The sequence below is a fragment of the Papio anubis genome, chromosome 10, assembly GCF_008728515.1.
Source record: "Papio anubis isolate 15944 chromosome 10, Panubis1.0, whole genome shotgun sequence".
In the NCBI taxonomy this organism is placed as follows: Eukaryota; Metazoa; Chordata; class Mammalia; order Primates; family Cercopithecidae; genus Papio; species Papio anubis.
The window spans coordinates 91873911-91895699 of record NC_044985.1 but is presented as its reverse complement, the minus strand read 5'-3'; the positions used below and the strand labels follow the sequence as shown (position 1 = coordinate 91895699).

At 41.2% G+C, this 21789-nt stretch overlaps 1 protein-coding gene across 7 annotated transcripts in view; it reads left to right on the top strand.

The window, feature by feature from the left end:
* The window catches only part of PLEKHM3 (pleckstrin homology domain containing M3), a 206879-nt gene that overhangs the window by 63876 nt on the left and 121214 nt on the right, over window positions 1-21789 (top strand). For all 7 annotated transcript variants that reach the window (XM_009182899.4, XM_031651488.1, XM_021923918.2 and 4 more), the window contains one exon: window positions 19017-19162. In XM_009182899.4, the coding sequence (XP_009181163.1) occupies window positions 19017-19162 (146 nt within the window). The remainder of the gene's footprint in view (window positions 1-19016; window positions 19163-21789) is intronic.

The window sequence follows — 21789 nt, the reverse complement described above, 5'->3', positions numbered from 1 at the left end:
GCCTAATTTTTATTTTATACTCGGTAAACATAGTTGGCATTTGAGTTTTGAGATCTCCTTTACCTCCCTCACTTTATTTGCTGCAACTGGGTCATCTTTCACCAGGATGACCATAGTGGCCTTCTAACCAGTTTTCCTGCTTTTATTCTGACTTTTTCTAAATCTTGTCTCAACTGCAGCAAGTGTGATCTTATTAAAATTCAGATTGACCCCTGGTAGCCCTCTCTTTACAATTCTTCAGTGGCTTCCCACTTCTTTTGGCATGAAGACCAGCATCCTTAATGACCCTGCCCACCCCCTCAGTTTCAACTCTCGCCTTCTTGCCACTTTCTCCCTTACACACTGTTCCAGCCACACTGGCTTTCTTCTGTTCCTCAAATGCACCACTTTCTGCTCACCCACCTTAGAGCCTTTGTATGTGCAGTTGCCTCCTCAGAGTATTGCCATCCCCAGCATGACCCGCAGCTCATTCTTCAGGCCATTAGCTTAAATGTCACTTTCTCAAGAACACCCTCTCCATCCCCGCACACCGACTTAGGACCTATCAGATTCTCTCCACTGTAATGCTCGAACTGCCATCCCCACACCCACCATTAGGTTTCCTGCTTTCACCATCTTTTCTAGGAATCCTAGGTTGGAGTCCTCTGTAGATACAGTTAACATGTTCCCTATTTAGCAAACCAGTTATAATCTTGCAAGTTTCCAGGCACTTTTTTTTTTTTTTTAAATTTTTGACTGTAGGACCTCTTAGAGCCTTTATTCTACTAATGTGAGATAAAAGTATACAACATTTCCTAACTTACTTAACCATAATACCCTCATCTGCAGGATTAGGATTCTTCAGATATAAGGTACAATCCCCTGCTCTGGGCAATGCACTGTCAGAGTTTATTTGCATGGTTTATTTGCACATAATCTGTTTCAACTCCAATTGGATACTGCAATTCAGTTCTGGCACTGACCACCCAAAATTAGCACAGACCTCGCAAATTAAAGGCTCAGCCCTCCACAAGACTGCTCCCACTTCAGATGCCAGCGCAAGTTCGGGGGTTCCCAGGACACCTGCACAGGGACTGACTGGCTACAAATCTGAGGGTTCCTACCCCTCCTCAGGTTTGATAATTTGTAAGAACAATTCACAGAACTCAGGAAAATGCTATACATACAATTGCAGTTTTATTATAAAGGATAAAAACCAGGAACAGCCAAATTAAGAGACTCAGAAGGTAAGGTGTGGGAGGGCCATAAATGCACTGCTTCTGTGCCCTCTCTCTGTGGAATCAGGCTGCATCACCTTCCCATCAAATTGATACGATCCTCAATGAGGAAGCTCCTCTGAGCTTCAGTGTCCTAAGTTTTTTTTGTTTTGTTTTGTTTTTTTTTGAGACGGAGTCTCGCTCTGTCGCCCAGGCTGGAGTGCAGTGGCCGGATCTCAGCTCACTGCAAGCTCCGCCATTTACACCATTCTCCTGCCTCAGCCTCCCGAGTAGCTGGGACTACAGGCAGCCGCCACCACGCCCAGCCAGTTTTTTTTTTTTTTTTTTTTAGTAGAGACGGGGTTTCACCGTGTTAGCCAGGATGGTCTTGATCTCCTGACCTCGTGATCCACCCATCTCGGCCTCCCAAAGTGCTGGGATTACAGGCTTGAGCCACCTCGCCCGGCCTACTGTCCTAATTTTTTACTGGGGCTTCATTATTAGGCATGATGGATTGAATCATTGGCCATGCAAGTGAACTTAATATCCAGCCCCCTTCCCCTTCCTGGAGGTCAGGCTGGCTCAAAGTCCCAACCCTCTAATTGCATGGGTTGGTCTTTCTGTTGACCACCCCCCATTCTGAAGCTATTTAGTGGTCCACTATGACTCACTGTTAGCAGAAACTCAGGTGTGATTTTAGGGGCTCGTGAATACCAAAGATATTCATATCACTTGGGGAAATTCCAAGGGTTTTAGAAGCTCCCTGCCAGAGATCAGGGACAAAGACTAGACAAATTGTTATACAATAGCCCAGGACATTGAATGGACATTTCCACAGCAAAAATGGAACCTGGATGAAAGGAGGATGAATGATGGATGTGATTCCTCCCCAGAGAATGAGGAAGCTTTGGCCTACTTGCCCTGTTTCCTCATTTCCAGTCAGCTATTCCAACACTGACAGCATCCACCTGGGGAAGGGAGATTTCTGGTGATATCTTTTTGGCTGCTTCTGGGACCAAGCAGACAAGAAACTGACCAGCTCTGGACTGCTCAGCCTGTCTGCAGCCCTCTCAGAGCCCCAACTCAGAGTGGTGGGATGATGGGCAGGCACACTTAGTGACTCTGTGATCTCCACTATCTAACCCAGATATCACTCTTAAATCTTGGCTAAAAATAGAGGGTGTTTCTTTCTTAAATGGATATAAAAGGAACCACAAAATTGATTTTATTACCTTTAACTGCAAAAAAAAAAAAAAAATGTAGTACTTACCATATACCACTTCCAGAAGGAAACTAGGATTCTAAAACCTAAGACATATGGGTTTGTATCAATTTCCAAAAGATTGAAAAATCACATTCTAACCAGGTATATACCAGTGTACCAAGGATTGTGTCTTACCCATATTTTTTCTATGAAGGAAGTAAATAATATAGGGCTGAACCAAAAACTTTGCTGAAAATTGCTCCCTTTTAAATCAGCAGACTTGTACCTCTGACACAGAGGATTGACTTAGTTTGAGTCTTGGTCTCCTTCTCCATCTTCATCAATAAAGATGTTTTTCTTGAGCCCCAGACCAGACAAAATAATAGACACACATGATGTAGTGGCTGGGAGGCATCCACACTCAGTGGGATAAGTAATAAATTAGGAGCACAAGAGCTTGGTCTTCTGTTTATAGTCCTGCCACTGATTTATTATATGGCCCCGAGCCAACCTTTTCACAGTCTTGTGGGTCAGCCTCTTCAACACTCTATTTTGAGGGAAGATTAAACTGTCTGACTATGTACAATTCAAATGTTACAAAATATCAGTTGAACCAAAAGTGACATATCCTAATTCAGTAATTAGTACATCACTGCAATTTTTTTCCCCCAGAAACTACAGGGAGGCTTCCCAAACGATCTCTTAGATAAAGAGAAGTCTTACTATGGCCTAATAATGGATGGAAAACCTTTGGGAAAATGACATTTCTCATCCATTGTTAGGATAGGGAGTTTTAACTTGAGTAAAAGGTTCCTGATAATAGTAAAGGTTTCCAGGCAGCCCCTTTAGCCCAACTTTCCTGTGTGATCTTCGTCTCTCAATAATGTCACCCACCGACATGGCGTCTGAGTGCCTTTCCCTTTCCTCTCCCATTATTAGATGCTGTCTGTGTGAGCCACCATCCTTGCAGGAGTTTTACAGGTTAATAAATGAATAATACCTCTTCTTTCTTATGCCAAGAGACAGGAAGATGGGGATTAAAATATCACATATATTGCTGATAGATCACATTTATTTTGTAGAGTGGACCCCTAAATTAGATGGACTTACTCACCTGGCCACAGCTGGAGTCCTGAAGGGCATGATGTCCTCTTACCACAGCAGACAGAAACCTGCTTCCTGAAGGCCAAGTTGAGCATGCCTGGGTCCTTCTTCTTAACTCGGCAGTCAGATACCTAATTTCTCCATCTGTGAGGAGAGTTGGATAAGGGACGGGGAGAGAAGCTAGGAATATCACTCTGGGGAATTCCCCAGAAGCAGGAGTTCCAGATAATAGGAGTTTTCCGCTTGTGTCTTGCCTACTAAGTCTAAATAACCTGATACAAAAAGCTTATCTGCAAATACTAAACATATAGTTAAAAGATTAGCTTTGGAGGTGTTCACAAACATGTGCTTCTAAGGAGATAGAAAAGCCTGGAAAGAAGACAAAAAGGAAAAGAATAAAGGAAGGGAAAATAGACCAAGACAGTTCCTAAACCTGGTACAACATAAAGAATTTGGTTGGGGTAAAAATGAAGAAATTCAAGCGTGGATTTAAAGGAAGCTGATGAAAGTAATCTTTTTCACTTTGAGACTGTTCCTAGCACTACTCAGATCCACTCTCATGACTTTAATTTTATCAAATTGTTATCATTACCAAAATGGCTCAAGTAGAATTACTCTAAGAAATGCTGTCAGGGTTTTTTAGGAGGTTTTAGCAAAGAAGAGGACAGGTTTTGTTTTAAGGATACTGTAAAGTTCAAAGAGATGAGATTCTTGTAAAATATGAGGAAAGAGAAACAGGCATTAGGAATGGGGAGTGGCGTGAAAGAGAAGTCAGAGGGGACCCTGGTAGGACACTGTATGTGATAGAAGCTACAGAGTGGAGGAGACTGATGTAGGAAGCGACTTCTAAATCCAAGCTGGGAGAAAACATAAGTTCCAGAAACAGTAAGAAAAGATAGGTTGCTTTTCAGGTAACCCCCAAAAATAATCTGAACCTCTAAGCCAATAGGAGGTTCTTGGCCTTTTGAAGCAATCATAAAAGAGAGATGTAACTGGGGAATCATAAAAAGAGTGGTGGTTTAATATAATGCTAAATACCAGGGGAAATCACTGTAGAAAATGTTAAGTGCCCAAATGTCCATCAGTGACAGATCGGATTAAGAAAATGTGGCACATATACACCATGGAATACTATGCAGCCATAAAAAAGGATGAGTTTGTGTCCTTTGTAGGGACATGGATGCAGCTGGAAACCATCATTCTTAGCAAACTATCACAAGAACAGAAAACCAAACACCGCATGTTCTCACTCATAGGTGGGAACTGAACAATGAGATCACTTGGACTCGGGAAGGGGAACATCACACACCGGGGCCTATCATGGGGAGGGGGGAGGTGGGAGGGATTGCATTGGGAGTTATACCTGATGTAAATGACGAGTTGATGGGTGTAGCACACCAACATGGCACAAGTATACACATGTAACAAACCTGCACGTTATGCACATGTACCCTACAACTTAAAGTATAATAATAATAAATAAATTTAAAAAAAAAAAGGATCAGAGATGCAAGCATTTTTCCAGGAAAAAAAAAAAAAAAGAAAATGTTAAGTGCAGCATACATTGGATTCTCTCTGAGGCAAAAGTGTTCAGAACAGGACTGGGACTAGGGTAAGGCAAGCGAGGCATGTACTTTGGGTACAGAATTTAAGGAAGTACCGAAAAACTCTTAGTAATCAAGATTTTAAAAATATGTTGATATGATATTCTTTTTTTTTTTTTTTTTGAGACGGAGTCTCACTTTGTCGCCCAGGCTGGAGTGTAGTGGCTCACTGCAAGCTCCGCCTCCCGGGTTCACACCATTCTCCTGCCTCAGCCTCCCAAGTAGCTGGGACTACAGGCGCCCGCCACCACGCCCGGCTAATTTTTTTGTATTTTTAGTAGAGATGGGTTTCACCATGTTAGCCAGGATGGTCTCAATCTCCTGACCTCGTGATCCGCCCACCTCGGCCTCCCAAAGTGCTGGGATTACAGGCGTGAGCCACCGCACCTGGCCTAATATGATATTATTTAAAAATAAAAATTAATGTAAAAAGTCCATGATGAACAAAATACAAAGCTTAACTAGAGACAGGATGAGAATTCCTGATTTCTCCTTTTGTTTTGGGTTCTAATATGGCTTGGCATTGGTTCAGAGAAACATTCCAGTAAGATAGTTTATTTATTTTATTTTATTTTATTTTATTATTATTTTTTGAGATAGAGTCTCACTCTGTTGCCCAGGCTGAAGTGCAGTGGTGCAATCTCAGCTCACTGCAGTCTCTACCTCATGGGCTCAAATGATTTTCCTGCCTCAGCCTCCTGAGTAGCTAGGATTATAGGTGGGTGCCACCATGCCTGGCTAATTTTTGTATTTTTAGTAGACATGGGGTTTCATCATGTTGGCCAGGCTGCTGTTGAACTCCGGACTTGAGGTGGTCTGCCCACCTCGGCGTCCCAAAGTGCTGGGATTACAGGCGTGAGCCACCACACCCAGTCGAGACAATTTATTTAATTAGACATCTTCCTCTGAAGCTCTCAGTACTCCAAGTAGCCCAGCCCAGCATTTGTCTTGTTTCAAGGATGGTGAGGTTGACCTTCCTTCCCTATCTGGGATTGCAGGAGAATATATAGAGAATCCTGGTAGCCCCATGTTGAAGCTAGAACTGAATCAGAGAAAGAGGGAGATCAACTGTGACAAGAAGCATTCTTTCCATCCACCACTAGCAGCTTTCATGTCTGAAATCAGCTCAACCAAGCTCTGATTATGCACTTGTTTTTCGAGTAACAGTTCTTGTTGAGCAGTGTTTCACCAAAATTAATTTGTGAAGAAAAGAGCCAAGCTTGGAGCAGATGTTACTAGCAGGTAGTCTAGTGGATAATGGTGCCTCTTTTTCATGGCACTATTTAACCTACCAGCATAAATCATTTTTTAAGGTAAGAAAGTAGAACTGGTGAAAGGGCTTTTCCTCCTCCCTGTAATAAATGGTATATCCATTGCTGGCAGAGAAAAGTGAGTGAGTAGGGTCAGCATACTGATCTCTTATTTTGCCCTGTTGTCTTTCTGTTGTCATAGGGTTTTTCCAACAGTGGCACTATTGACATTTTAGGCCAGATATTTCTTTGTTGTGGAGGGATGTCTTGTGCATTGTAGGATAGTTAGCAGTGTTCCTTGCCTTCATCCATAAGATACCAGTAGCTCAGCCACCCACCCTACCAAAAATGTCTACGGACATTACAAATATCCCCTGTTGGGACAGCAATCTCCCCTGGTTGAGAACCACTGTGCTACCAAAGGTCAAGGCCTACCAATGATGTCTTCTTTTCTTCATCCAGCTTTTTCTCACTTCTTTATAAATTAATAAATGTCTTCTGCTGAAATAGATGTTGATTATTTCCTACCACATAATTTTTGTTGTCGTTGTTGTTGTTGTTGTCATCGCCCAGGCTGGAGTGCAGTGGCGCAATCTCGGCTCACTGCAATCTCCGCCTCCCGGGTTCATGCCATCCTTCTGCCTCAACCTACCGAGTAGCTGGGACTACAGGCGCCTGCCACCACGCCCGGCTAATTTTTTGTATTTTTAGTAGAGATGGGGTTTCACCGTGTTAACCAGGATGGTCTCCATCTCCTGACCTTGTGATCCGCCTGCCTCGGCCTCCCAAAGTGCTGGAATTACAGGCATTTTGTTTTTTGAGACAGAGTCTTGCTCTGTCGCCTAGGCTGGAGTGCAGTGGTGCATTCTTGGCTTACTGCAACCTCCGTCTCCTGTGTTCAAGCAATTCTTCTGTGTCAGCCTCCCAAATAGCTGGGATTACAGGCTCCCGCCACCACCCCTGGCTAACTTTTAGTATTTTTTAGTGGAGATGAGGTTTCGCCGTGTTGGCCAGGGTGGTCTTGAACTCCTGACCTCGTGATCCACCCTCCTCAGCCTCCCAAAGTGCTGGGATTACAGGCGTGAGCCACCGCACCCAGCCACCACATAGTATTTTATAATCTGAGACCTCTGCATCTTAGGTAAATTTAAGTAAAAATAGTAGGTTATAAAAACAGGACCTTCACCAACCATCATTTGATATCAGGTATATCAAATGCTTTCGGTAACAACTAATAGAATATACAATTCAAACTGATTTATACAATAAGGGGAATTATTCTCAATCACCTGAGATTTAGGCATCAGTAGATCTGGTAGCTCAAATTTTTTGAACATGTTTTTTGGATTAAATGCTTCAAATAGCATTTTCTCCCCCAAACCACCTGCTCCTTTTAATTGATGGATTTCTCACAGGAGTCACAGGCTTGAAACATCATGAGCCTCTTTAACAGTCCCTTCGCGTGCCCCCAGCATCGGTCATTTGCCAGATCATCTGCAGTTTGTCCCCATGCTATCTCCTTCTCTTTCTCTCTTCCTGTTTCCAAGACCACCACCTAATCAAGCTCAAACTGGTGCAGTAACTTAACTAGTTCCCTCCCCTTCCAGCTTTTCTTGCTAATTAATCTTTTCAAAGCGTACATTGCAGCTGGTCATGGTAGCACATGCCTTAATTCCAACACTTTGGGAGGCCAGGGCGGGAGGATAGCTTGAGGAAAGGAGTTCAACACCATCCTTGTGCAGTATAGCAAGACCCCTGGGTCTCTGCAAAAAAAAAAAAAATTTAAATCAGCCAGGCGTGGTGGAATGCACCTGTAACCTTTGTTACCCAGGAGGCTGAGGTGGGAGGATCACTTGAGCCCAGGAGGTTGAGGCTGCAATGAACCATGATTGCACTACTGTATTCCAGGCTGGGTGACAGAGTAAAACCTTTTCTCCAAATTATTTATTTATTTATTTATTTATTTTATTATACTTTAAGTTCTAGGGTACGTGTGCACAACGTGCAGGTTTGTTACATATGTATACTTGTGCCATGTTGGTGTGCTGCACCCATCAACTCATCAGCACCCACCAACTCGTCATTTACATCAGGTATAACTCCCAATGGCATCCCTCCCCCCTCCCCCATCCCCATCATAGGCCCCAGTGTGTGATGTTCCCCTTCCAGAGTCCAAGTGATCTCATTGATCAATTCCCATCTATGAGTGAGAACATGCGGTGTTTGGTTTTCTGTTCTTGTGATAGTTTGCTGAGAATGATGGTTTCCAGCTGCATCCATGTCCCTACAAAGGACATGAACTCATCCTTTTTTATGGCTGCATAGTATTCCATGGTGTATATGTGCCACATTTTCTTAATCCAGTCTGTCACTGATGGACATTTGGCTTGATTCCAAGTCTTTGCTATTGGGAATAGTGCCGCAATAAACATACGTGTGCATGTGTCTTTATAGCAGCATGATTTATAATCCTTTGGGTATATATCCAGTAATGGGATGGCTGGGTCAAATGGTATTTCTAGTTCTAGATCCTTGAGGAATCGCCATACTGTTTTCCACAATGGTTGAACCAATTTACAGTCCCACCAACAGTGTAAAAGTGTTCCTATTTCTCCACATCCTGTCCAGCACCTGTTGTTTCCTGACTTTTTTTTTAATAAGTTTACATTGCTACTCTGCTTCAAACTCTGGTTGTTCCTATGTCTTTTTTTATTTTTATTTTTGAGATGGAGTCTCATACTGTTGCCCTGGCCGGAGTGCAATTGCATGATCCTGGCTCACTGCAAGCTCCACCTCCCGGGTTCACGCCATTCTCCTGCCTCAGCCTCCTGAGCAGCTGGGACTACGGGCACCCGCCACCATGCCCGGCTAACTTTTTTTTTTTTTTTTTGTATTTTTCACATCACCATGTTGGCCAGGCTGGTCTCAAACTCCTGACGTCATGATCCACCTGCCTTAGCCTCCCAAAGTGCTATATCTTATTAATTAGGACTCCTCACTCTGAGCACTCAGGATTCTTATGTTCTAGCTTCACTTTATCATTCCAAGCTCTTTTCTTCATACTCCTCTATCTATAAGCCTCAGACAAGTAGAATATCCAGTGTTTCCAAAGATGCTTCCATTTTTCTGACTTGAGCCTTTATGAATGAATCTCCTCTCTTCTTCAAGACCCAGCTGAAATGCCCCTGTGTCTACACAGCCTTCCTCGATCTTCACAACTAACAGTGATTGCTTCCTCCTTTCCTCGTTTCTTACCTTCTGCTGTTTAGTTTATAGATTTGTATTCTTCTTCCCCTCACCCTTCATCTTCAGAGGTGATGCTAATGCCTGTGAGGTCCCAGGCTATATTCATTGATGAGCTAAATTATGTTCTTTTATGTAAATTGATTCATATTTTTTGTCCTTGTTGTTTTGTCATCTGCAGGGGACAGTTTTTATAATGTCTTACAAAGGAAGATTACTACTTGGAAATTCACCTTTATAGTTGATTGGTGTTAGTCATAAAATGCCACATTGCCACTTTTATTAGGCTCTGCCTTTTAAGCAGCTGTACAACTGTGGACAGAATTACTTTTTCACCTTCTGTCTCAGTTTCTTATTCTGTAAAATGGGCATAATACCTATCTCATATAATTGGTATGAGGATTAAATGAATATAGACATACACATATATTTACATATGTTCATTTGTGTATATGTAAGGTAGTTATGACAGTGCCTGGCTTATAGTAAGCCTGTCTTACATAAGATGTTTGCTTATAATGTAAGTGTTTATCCATTTGCTTATTTCTTTATTTTTATTTTTAAATTGCTTACCATTTTCTTGAAAGACTTTGGGGAAAGAACACAGAAGTAAATGAGAAAGTCTAGTCATAGACTGTTAGGGAAAAACAGGATGAAAAAATACTAAGTTTAGACTGATTTCAATAAACTAGAAGCTGAATTTTGTAAGATTTTATTATTAATATTAAACTTAACTGACACCAATAAAAGCACTATTGAAGCATCTTATCCTAAGAAAAATTAAAAGTAACTCAACAACTCAAGTCATGTCTTGGGAAGTGAAAATCTGTGTTACAGATCATTATATTTACAACTTTTGGGGTGGATATTTCATAGATAGAAAGCAGTCAGATTCTCTAAAATGGTGTACATATTTACTTACGTGCTTTAGCAAAAATCAAGATTTATTGCCTTTCAAGATAAATTTTGACTAAATATTGACTTTAGGTTCTCAATCATTGTTTACCTGAAAGACCAATAAATCTTGACACTTCTCAACTTGAGTTGGAATCTACTTGGTATTTATTAATTTGTTTCACACGATTTATAATCTTAATAACAACATTCCATGAGATTAAATAAACATTGTAGAGTTTAGCAAGTTTATATTTTCAGTCAGCAGTAATTACTTGACATGTGATTTTCACTTCATTTCTTACATATAGTACCTCTAGCACTGTTAACACAACATAGGTCCTACGTGTCAAAGCTGACTTAGCTATTCAAATATTCGGAGGGAGAAAACCCAAATAACTCTTAACAGCTTACGTAATTACTTTACATTTTAAACCAATTAGTATTCAGATTGGAGTTTCTAATCTGAATTGATTTTATTTTTTTGGTTGCTTTAGTTCTGCAAGTGTACTCTAGTAATACATGATTATACTTCATCGATGGCCTCTGTCTTGGATGGTTTATGTCTGTTGGTTTTAATCTCTGTTTCATGCATCTGTCTGTTCTTGTCTGTCTCTCTAGGTATAATGTGTATTGAACATTCACTGTGTCTCAGCACAGTACTAATACTTTACAAACATAATATTTGCCATATCATTGTGTTGACAGGGTTTTTAGAGACAGGGTCTCACTCTGTCACTTAAGTTGGTGTGCAGTGGTGCAATAATAGCTCACTGAACCCTCAAACTCCTGGGCTCAAGGTATTCTCCTGCCTCAGCCTCCAAAGCAGCTGGGATTGCAGGTGCAGACCACCACACCTGGCTAATTTTTAGAAACTTTTTTGTAGAAATAGGGCCTCACTCTGTCGCCCAAGCTGGAGTGCAGTGGTACGATCATAGCTCTCTATAACCTCGAAGTCCTGGCCACAAGCAGTTCTCCCAGCTTGGTCTCCCAAAGTACTGGGATTACAGGTGTGAGCCACCAGTGCCCGGCTGGAAATTCTTTGGTTAGGTACATTCATTGTGTCCAGGAGGAGTTACTTACTTCTCTGAGATTCTTAAGGACAGAGCTGTCCTAGCTATAGCAGCAGTCCATTCTACAAGTACCAGCTGAAGTTAACCTAAATGTGTGTCACCCATGGTAGGAACATGCTTTTTAACATGTGTCAGCTCTCTGTGCAGTGGAACTGTTTTTTTTTTTTTTTTCCAGACAGAGTCTTGCTTTGTGGCCAAGGCTGGAGTACAGAAGCACAATCTCAGCTCACTGCAGCCCCTGCCTCCCAGGTTCAAGCAATTCTCCTGCCCCAGGAGAGGCAGGGATTACAGGCGTGTACCATCATGCCCAGCTAATTTTTGTGTTTTTAGTAGGGGTTTCACCATGCTGTTTTTAGTAGGGGTTTCACCATGTTGGCCAGGCTGGTCTCATATTCCTAACCTCAAGAAATCCATCCACCTCGGCCTCCCAAAGGATTATAGGCATGAGCCACCACACCCAACTTGTGCAGTGGAACTTTATGAGTCAGTTTCAGCCAACAAGGAATGACAATTTCTCATATATAATCTCTCACTGCTATAAAATTTGTAGATGAAGCTGGACGCGGTGGCTCACGCCTGTAAGCCCAGCACTTTGGGAGGCTGAGGCGGGCGGATCACCTGAGGTCAGGAGTTCGAGACCAGCCTGGCCAACATAGTGAAACCCTGTCTCTACTAAAAAAAATACAAAAAATTAGCCAGGCATGGTGGCGCATGCCTGTAATCCCAACTACTTGGGAGACTGAGGCAGGAGAATCGCTTGAACCTGGGAGGCGGAGGTTGCAGTGAGCTGAGATCACGCCACTGCCCTCCAGCCTAGGTGACAGAGCAAGACTTGGTCTCAAAAAAAAAAAAAAAAAATTTGTAGATGAACATAAAACAAAGCCCATCAGAAAAAAAAATTCTGATGAACAGAAATGAACTTTTGTGTAGCTTTGGAAACAACCATCAGTACATTTCAGGATTGTATTTGAGCATGTGTATTTCCTCCCAACTGTGACGTTTTCATCCCCTGGGAAGAGAATTCACTATGAAGGGACTTAAAGCCTTATGGAGAAAATAATTTTGAAGTGTTGCAGTCTAAAGTCCATGAACTCAACCCAAAGACTGTCAGCTGTATGTCATGCTATCCACATTAGCAATTACACGAGGCACACAATTGATTTTTTTCCGGATTTCCCCTATTGTTCCTTTAGTTTTATTTGAGATGCTGTAGATACTATTTGCTTTGTAACTGACAGAATGCATACTTAATGGCATGTGCCTGATTCTCCATCCAAATGTTTAATGTCTTAATTGATTTATGACTAAATAGATAGCTCCTACTTTATGGATCACCACCTTGTCCCAAAGACAAAATAACTTGGATGCTTGGGATGCAAAAAGTTTTGGATCACTGGTTTTTGAGTAGATGTTTCTCAATGGCCCCCACTCTTTATGCCCTTTCCACTCTACAGTTACATAGAATTCTATAGCCTCAGTTTCCCCATGTTAACTTCAGAGTACATATGTGTGTGTGGTCAGTCTCAAACTTTATCTCTGTTCCCTCTGACAGTGGAGGATGCAAGTCTGGGGCTCAGGTTTGCTTTGCCTCTGCTTCTTTTAATGGACCTCAAAGCTACATTGCAAAAATTGCTTGTGCCCTGTGTCAAATAATCCTTTCTTTATGCCTAACTTTGTGCTAATCCCAGGGAGGACTTTGAATTGTATACCAAATGTAATACCTTATTTTTTAAACTATAGGTTCAAAATTTGACTACTTAGTGAGGCAATTGTTAGAGACTATAAGCTAGGAAAGCTAAGTTCTTTATGACTTTAACCCCTAATTCTTGCAAAATAGCAACTCCTTGAACCTGCATGTCTATTTTTCTTCATTTTGGGAAATCTGGTCTAAAGAGTATATGATTAAAGTATAGGCCTTTAAGCAATATTTTACACAGTGCTTACTGCAGCTCACTGTCCCCAGCCAGGAAAATGGAGGGATGGAAGGAGGGACAGGAAAGTCCCGTTGCTCACTCCTGTGGACATCTCTCCCTACTTGGTGCATAAAGTAAAAGAAGATGTGAAACTCGCCAGTTTTTTTTGGGTTTTTTTTTTCTATTTTTACAGAGAAAACGACAATGTGTCCTCTCGCCCTCTTTATCTCTTTTCCTTCCTTTTACAAAGGCACCTTCTCTTCTTTTCTATTTGCCCTTGTTCTTTTCCTAGAGCATTTCTGCCTTCTAAATGCAAAAGACTGGATTTACCTTACTGAATTAGGTAAAAGCTTACTTTAAGAGATGGAAAGTGAGTGGCATAACTGACCACACTTAGCACTGTATGAGGTCCTTCCTTAGTGAGAGAGATTCACTTGGATCCAGCCATGGCTTTCTTGTTCTTCCCTCTTATGCCCATGAGTTTTCCGACTGCTGGTCAGGGAAAGGAGAACTGAAGATAATAGTCATAAAGTAGAGGGAAGGTGGCTGGCTCTTCCTCAAGATCGCAGCTTCAGTAACAACAACTGCAGCCAGTTGAGCTAACTAGGTACACTTGTTAGAAGAAAGATTGTGCTTTTGTGGAGAAGTATGCCAAAGTTTTCCACAATCCTCAGCAACAGATTCTTTTTGGTGTGTTTAGTGAAAGGCCATTTGGGAAATGGACTGTACATGCAGCAAATAGGATTTTGGTTAAATGGTGACATTTGTTTCCAAGAGTGTATCAGAGGGGAGGCTAAGCTCTTCAGAGCATGTGTTCATTAAAGATTTGAAGTGGAGTGGGAAGCAATAATAAAAAAAAGGCCAGTGGGTTCTCTGGTGAGATAGTTTTTTGTTCCTATGAATTGAATACACTCTGAAAAGTTTCAAAAAGAGTCTGGGAAGAATGTATTTGCTTTGATCCAACATGTGGAGTGTTCTTTACTACAAATGCCCTTTAATTTAGAAACATTGCTGAAAAGTCTGTTTGAAAGTATGTAAAAATATAATATGTAAATAAGCCCTAATTAGTTATTTCAATTAATTACTTTTTGTCTCTACTTTACAGCTCTATTTTTCTCCCCATAATGTCGCTTTTCAGAGTCCAGCTTTGGCACCCTCTAAAAAAATGGTTTTTTGTAACAGTGATTATTAAGAAAAAATTTTCCTCTGTTAAAAACCCCACAATGATAAAGTAAAATCCCAGATTGTATATTTTTATGGGGAATTGTTTTAGACATTCTTAGTCCATGATTTGCTACTGTGATGGTAAAGGAAATCTCGCAGTTAATTGAAAAAACTCGTGTTTCCTTCTTCAAATAAATGGCATGTGTTGTTTTTTAGAAAATGAATCTACATCAGGCCACTGACTAGCCTCTAATCTTCTTTTCCAACCATTCTGTGTTCTTTCAAATACAAATACTTTGGATTTGGGGGTTAAAAGTTTTCATTCTTTTTAAAGTGAATAGGATACTCCCAGTGGAGACAAGAATGCTCTGGAAAAACACTGGCAAAATGAAGTCAGGTTGTTTCTACATAGCCAGTTTTTTAGAAATTGACTAAGCACCTAAAGTATTGATTTTTTTGAAGCCTAGAGTGTAAACTGTGTGACAAATTCTGAGCTTTTCACTGAGCAGTCTGCACACCCTCTGCACTTTTGTTGAATAGAAGCAGAATTTTAGAGCTTGAGGGACCTTGGAGGTCACCTAGAAATCAGGGAGCAATCCTCAGCTTTTAGCCATCAAAGTCCCAGGTGTGAGTTGGGGATAGGATGGGAGGGGAGAGGATGCTCATTAGAAATGCAGATTTTTGGTCCCTACCCAAGATCTACAGAGTCAAAATCATCTCAGTGGGAAGAAGGGTCCACATTTCTCACAAACATCTCCAGAAAATTCCATTGCTCACTCAAATTTGGCAACTCACCAATTAAAGCTAACACGTTTATTTTGTGGTGAGGAAGCAAGGCCTAGAGAATTTCATGGGCAGGGTCACAGTGGTGCTTAGGCAAGAACAGACTCAGGCTTCCTGCCTTTAGACTAGTGATGGTCTGTATACCATGTGCCTAAAGTAGTTTTGAGCATGCAGACAGGTTCAAACCTACTTCTGGGTCATTAGGGTGATTTCAGCACCAGGAGTAGGATAGCCTGGTTCTAAATAAGGTATAAAAGTAAAGACACCCAAGGACTAAAGGTAGGTGTGTATGTGCTGCTGCTTTTGTCTAAACTAAAACCTGAATGGACTCTATCCATGTTCTCTCATCCCTCTGTCTTTTATGAGCCTGGAGACCTGTGCACAGTTGCGAGGATGTTTAACTCAGTTAACTGAGTTGATCCCCCAGCATGGTGAGCTTTGGATCTGTGTGTTTGGTTGATGTGAACATTCTTAGGCTATAGGCTTTCTTAAAATGCATGTTTGTGTATGTTAATATTGCCTATGTGTGTTGCATCCAGAAAATTAGAATAAGCTCATTAAAATTATAGATAGATAAACCCAGTAGTGCCTACTAGGGATTATATAAATATCCAGCAAATGCTTACTGATGTCTGTTATATCCAAAATTTTTTTTTTTTTTTAGTGTTCTTTGGTGAGAATTTAAACTATAATGATGATCCTGAATTTCTGCAAGATCATGATCACCTTTTAAGTCATTAGGAAAGACTGGATTCTACTCAGTGTCATTTTAGTGTTCAGTCAATTTGTCTACTGATTTTTGGAAACAGTATCCCACTGTCTAGGATATGTTAAGTTCCAGAGAACTCTATTCCACAGTTCGTTCTTTCTTTTTTTAATTTTTTTTTTTTTCCTTTTGAGACAGGGCCTTCCTCTGTCACTCAGGCTGGAGTACAGTGACATGATCACAGCTCACAGCAGCCTTGACCTCCTGGGTTCAAGTGCTCCTCCCACCCAATAGCTGGGATTACAAGCCCATGCCACCATACCTAACTAATTTTTTTGTAGAGACGGGGTTTTACCATGTTGCCCAGGCTGGTCTCAAACTCCTGGGCTCAAGCAATCCACCGGCCTCGGCCTCCCAAAGCGGTAGGATTACAAGTGTGAGCTACTGTGCCTGGCCAGTTCCACAGTTCCTATGTGAACACGGATAATATGTAGTCCTTAGAATGGGCAACATATTTTAACAGGGATGTTAATGAAAGGCTGTTTTCAGAAGCAGGTGATCAGGTTAAGAGGATCAGTTTTGGAATCACTATGGAAAATTAAAATTTCTGTATATACAGTTTATGTGAGTGTACATGTGCCAGATAGTACTCAGTTTATCATCCCTTTAACATAAATATCTATTGATTGTCTGCTATGTGTAAAGCTCTGTGTTAAGTGCTAAGGATAAAAACATAGATCTGGGCCAGGCACAGTGGCTCACGCCTGTAATCCTAGCACTTTGGGAGGCCGAGGCAGATGGATCACGAGGTCAGGAGTTCAAGACCAGTCTGGTCAACATGGTGAAACCCCATCTCTACTGAAAATACAAAAATTAGCCGGGCATGGTGGTGCGTGCCTGTAGTCCCTGCTACTAGGGAGGCTGAGGCAGGAGAATCACTTGAACCCGGGAGGTGGAGGTTGCAGTGAGCCAAGATCGTGCTACTGTGCTCCAGCTTGGACAACAGAGTGAGACTCTGTCTCAAAAAAAAAAAATCTGAGGAGTTTCTAGCGTGGTGCTGGTTGGACAAGCCCATGAAAAGGCATGATAATTTAAAGAGGCACGTGCTAAATGCCAAATGAGTAATGCAGTCAGTGAGTGCAGTGAACAGCATTCCAACATTCACAGCCCTGTGACTGTGGCAAGGTCTCCTTTATCAGTCAGGAGCTACATGTTTGTTGGTTCTAACTCATCTTTCACACATTTCTCATTCCTCAGCCAGTCTGAAGAACAGGAGCTTATTATGATTTTTTTGCTGCTCAATAGTAAAGAAATAGCCATTCTAGAAAGGAACTGGATCAAGCTCTGGAAGCCTAATACTGGTATATTTATTTATCTTCTTCCCATTTCTCATGTATTTAAAAACAATGAGATCTAATTCTCTTTCTAGAGGATGCACTGGGAAACTGATTAATTACTGATGCCATTGTGTTTGTGATGAAAATGAAAGTTCTGCTGAGTCTTGTGATACTTTCATTCATGGAGCTCATGTGAATCAGAATCTTCTTAGGTTGGTAGTTTGTTAAATAAATGTGTTTGACCTCCTTAAAATGGAAAAGGGTTACAACACTGATCGTTATATTAGTAGCAGTAGTAGTCGTCGTCGTCGTCGTCGTAGTCGTAGCAGTAATTGTAGTGGTATTGAAAGAGTAATTCATTTCTGCCCCACTTCATGAAATAGGCTTAGTGTCAGATCTCTTTGATTCATGTAGTTCTTGGCACCCAACCGTAAAATGGGCCACATGGAAGGATTTCTAAAATGAAAACTGTAGACCGGAAATGTCAGATTAATGATGCTGTTTGTGTATTCTTGGTTACCTGTTCTGGATCTGCTGGGATTTTGTCCTTGGGGATGATTGTGATGGAATTTACATACTCAGTAGAAGGTAATTCTTCCTATCTAAAGAAAACGAATGGCTTTCCTTTGGAAGGGCTGTGATTATTCCCAGGTTTCCTGAGAGTACCAAGACAGCGCTCACAGTCATGGACTTTCTTGGATCTGAAAAGGACATTGTAGGCAACCAGTAGTCTTGGGCAAGATTTGTTGAAGTAAAGAGCAGAGAAGAGGGTGCTGTGTAAGGAGAGGTAATACATGTTAATATACGATGGGTGGAGTAAGCACGCTGTGTTTATTTGGGGAACAATGAGGAGAGTTCTCTGACTGGAATAAAGTGATTACATTCCCATTGGACAGTAGTGGGAGGGAAAGTTAGAAAGGTGAGGTGGAGCCAATCAGAGGCCAAATTCCTTACGATGATTTAGTAAGCAAAGGAAGGCTACATATCAGTTTTGGGGATTATTTTAGCATCAAATTTAGAGCCAAATCCAAACTCTGGCTTTTTTTGGCTAGGTGAATTCAGACAAGATACTTAACCTCATAAAAATCTTAGATTATTCATCTATAAAATAGAGTCAATAATATCTTCCTCATAGAGAAGTTGTGCTGGTTAAACAAGATTCTGTATGAGATGCCCTCAGCAAAGTGCTTGGTGGAAATGGAGTTCTGAGCAGGACAGTGAGGTGGTAAAGGTGGGGTTGTAGAAAGACTGATCTCTGGCAGCTGTATGCAGAAGAGATGGAATCAGAAGAAACCAGAGACGGGACCAGTTTTTGACCCTTACAGCAATACCCTAGGAGGTGAAGGGACAGGCTGTCAGACTAGGAAGAAAAGGACACAACTGTACAACTCTATTCTCTGTAACTTCTTTTTTTGTTGCAGACTTTCATTTACCTTGAGGTAAATGAAATATAACCTTGTTCTATGATGTTAGAGCTCTATAACCTTGTTCTGTCGTGTTAAAAGTACAGCAGCAATCATAGATTCTTTCTTTTTCCTTGAACAGGCTGCCAGCGATCCATAGGTCTTTCCAATGGGAAGGCCAAGGTGTGCAACTACAGTGGGTGGTATTACTGCAGCAGCTGCCACGTGGATGACAGCTTTCTCATCCCAGCACGCATAGTCCACAACTGGGATACTTCAAAATATAAGGTAGGTACAAAAACTCAGTTCACTTAATAATAATAATTCAGGCGTTCATATGTTCTCAGGTGGATTATAAAGATGGTGATCAAACAATGTGAAGCAGATATGATTAGGTAGTCTCATAAAAGGTGCAAGACCTTACCTAATGCTTCTTATATATCTCACAGTTGAAAGGCTTCTTAACTATGACTCTTATTAGTTTCCTCATTTAAAAAGACATGTAGAGCAGTTTTTACTTCTGGTGCTAAGAGAATTCTGAGAGAGGAGCCTCTTTCATTATTTTTTATTTGATCTTCAACATCACAACACTATGGGAAGATAGAAATGGGAAAATAATACACACATGAGCATGCTAGTGATCTTTCTAGGCAAGGACTTATATAATCCAAGATATTTCTTTTGTTTGTTTTGTTGTTTTGTTTTGTTTTGTTTTTGTTCATTTGTTTGTGTTGGGGTTTTTGGGTTTTTTTTTTTTTTTTTTTTTTTTTTGAGACATTGTCTCACTCTATCACCCAGGCTGGAGTGCAGTGGCATGATCTTGGCTCATTGCAACCTCCACTTCCTGGGTTCAAGTGACTCTTGTGCCTCAACCTCCCAAGTAGCTGGAATTACACACGCATGCCACCATGCCCAGCTCATTTTTGTATTTTTAGTAGAGACAGGGTTTCACCATGTTGCCCAGGCTGGTCTCAAACTCTTGACCTCAAGTGATCTGCTTGCCCTGGCCTCCCAATATGCTGAGATTACAGGCGTGAGCCACTGTGGCCCAAGATATTTCCTATAGTAGAATAGCGCTCCTACTCATGTGAAGGTCAGTCTTCTAGCAAATCCAGGCCTTTGGAACTAGAACCAGAACCTTGAGAGAAGCTATGAAGACTACTGAGTAGGGGCGAACAGCAAGGAACAGTACACCAAGCCATCCTCAGGCCTTCATCAGCACTGTTGTTTTTTAAAAAGGAGAGCAAGTGAGAATCTCAGGTATATGCTAATAGCTTTGCAAAGTAACTGCTAACAGCCAAGGAAGCTATTCAGGAAGTATAAATAGCAGTCTTAGTGGCTATAAAAATGCAAGTCAATAGAGGAGAAAAGGAATAGTAAGCATGGGGACACTCAAACTTAGGAGCCTAGAGGCAAGAGGAGGGACCAGCAAAGGAGGCCAAGAAGGAGTGAGCAGTGAGGTAGAAGGATCCCAGGGTGTCTGACAAGCCACGTGAAGAAAGTGTTTCCAGATGAATTGTGACAGATGCTGATAGGTCAAATAAGATGAGCACTGAGAACCGACGATTGGCTTTAGTAATGTGGAGGTAATTAGTGACCTTAATGAGAGCAGTTTGAATGGAGTGGTGGGAGCAAAGGTCTGATTGAAATGGGTTCAACATAGAATAGAGAGAGAAACAAGAAACAAGAATAGACAACTCTTTTGAGAATTTTTGCTATAAAGAGAAGAAGAGAAGTCAGGAGTAACTTGAAGGGAAGTGGGGTCAAGTTAAGTTTGATTTTTTGTGTTGTTTTAAAGGAAAAAAATAACCATATGTTTTCTATGCTGATGTAAACTATCCAGAAGAGAGAGAATTGCTAGAATGATATGGTTGAATCAGTGAGAATGATGGAATTGTGTGAACGATAGGAGGGTTTGGGTATTGCTTGGAGCATGGAATAAGAGAAAAAAGCTGTCTCCGGCCTTGGGGGCCAGTAAGTACCTACTTAGATGTGATGTTGGAAGCTTGTTGAAGTTGTATTCCATTTATATTCAGTAGCTTTCATCAGATTCTTTTATTTCAGCATCTGTGATCTTAAAGAGAGGAAATACCCAGTCCAAGTTACCCTGTGAAGTGCCGTTATCTTCTACTTCATAGAGAAAATAGGGGTGATTATGCAATAATCCTGTCAACTGACCTATTAATGTGCCTACATCTGCATCTATCCTCATTGTCCTCTTTCCAGCCACCAAAGAAACATTACTTGTCTTATGAAAGTTTATCCCTTCTGCCTGTGTTCATGGTCTTCTCCTCTTCTCCGTCACAGTTTTGCCAAATCTCGTCTCGTCTCCATCACAATTTTGCCAAATCTTGTTGATCCTTGGCAGTTTCTTATTCTACTAGACTTCTCTAGGATACACTATTTGACCAGATGGACCATGCTCCTTTTGAATTCTCTTGCCTTGGTTTTGATAACATACCCCCAGTTCTCCTCCTTCTAACTCTTGTTTTTCAATCACCTTCTCTAATTTCTCATCCTCTGCCTATACCTTTAATAGTGGGCTTCCTTAAGGTTCATTATTTTGTTACCCACTTTATACTCTTTCTATTGGGCCTCTCCCTCACTTACATGGTTTTAACTACCAGGACTCTTATGCTGATAATTCCTACTTTTATCTGCAGCTCCAGTTTTGCTACTAATATTGAAATCTGTGGCTTTAATTGCCTATTGGACATCTCAACTTTCTTTTCAACCTAGTAGTCTTCAAGATATATAAATTGGTTAGCTATATGGTACAGCATTTCGACCCTTGCATAAAAAAGGTAGTAGAATTTGGCGAGTCCAGGAATCTAATTCTCTACTGGGGTAGCACTCTAAGCTTAGGATTCTGTTATGATCCTGCATCTTACACACATATTAGATAACATACTTCA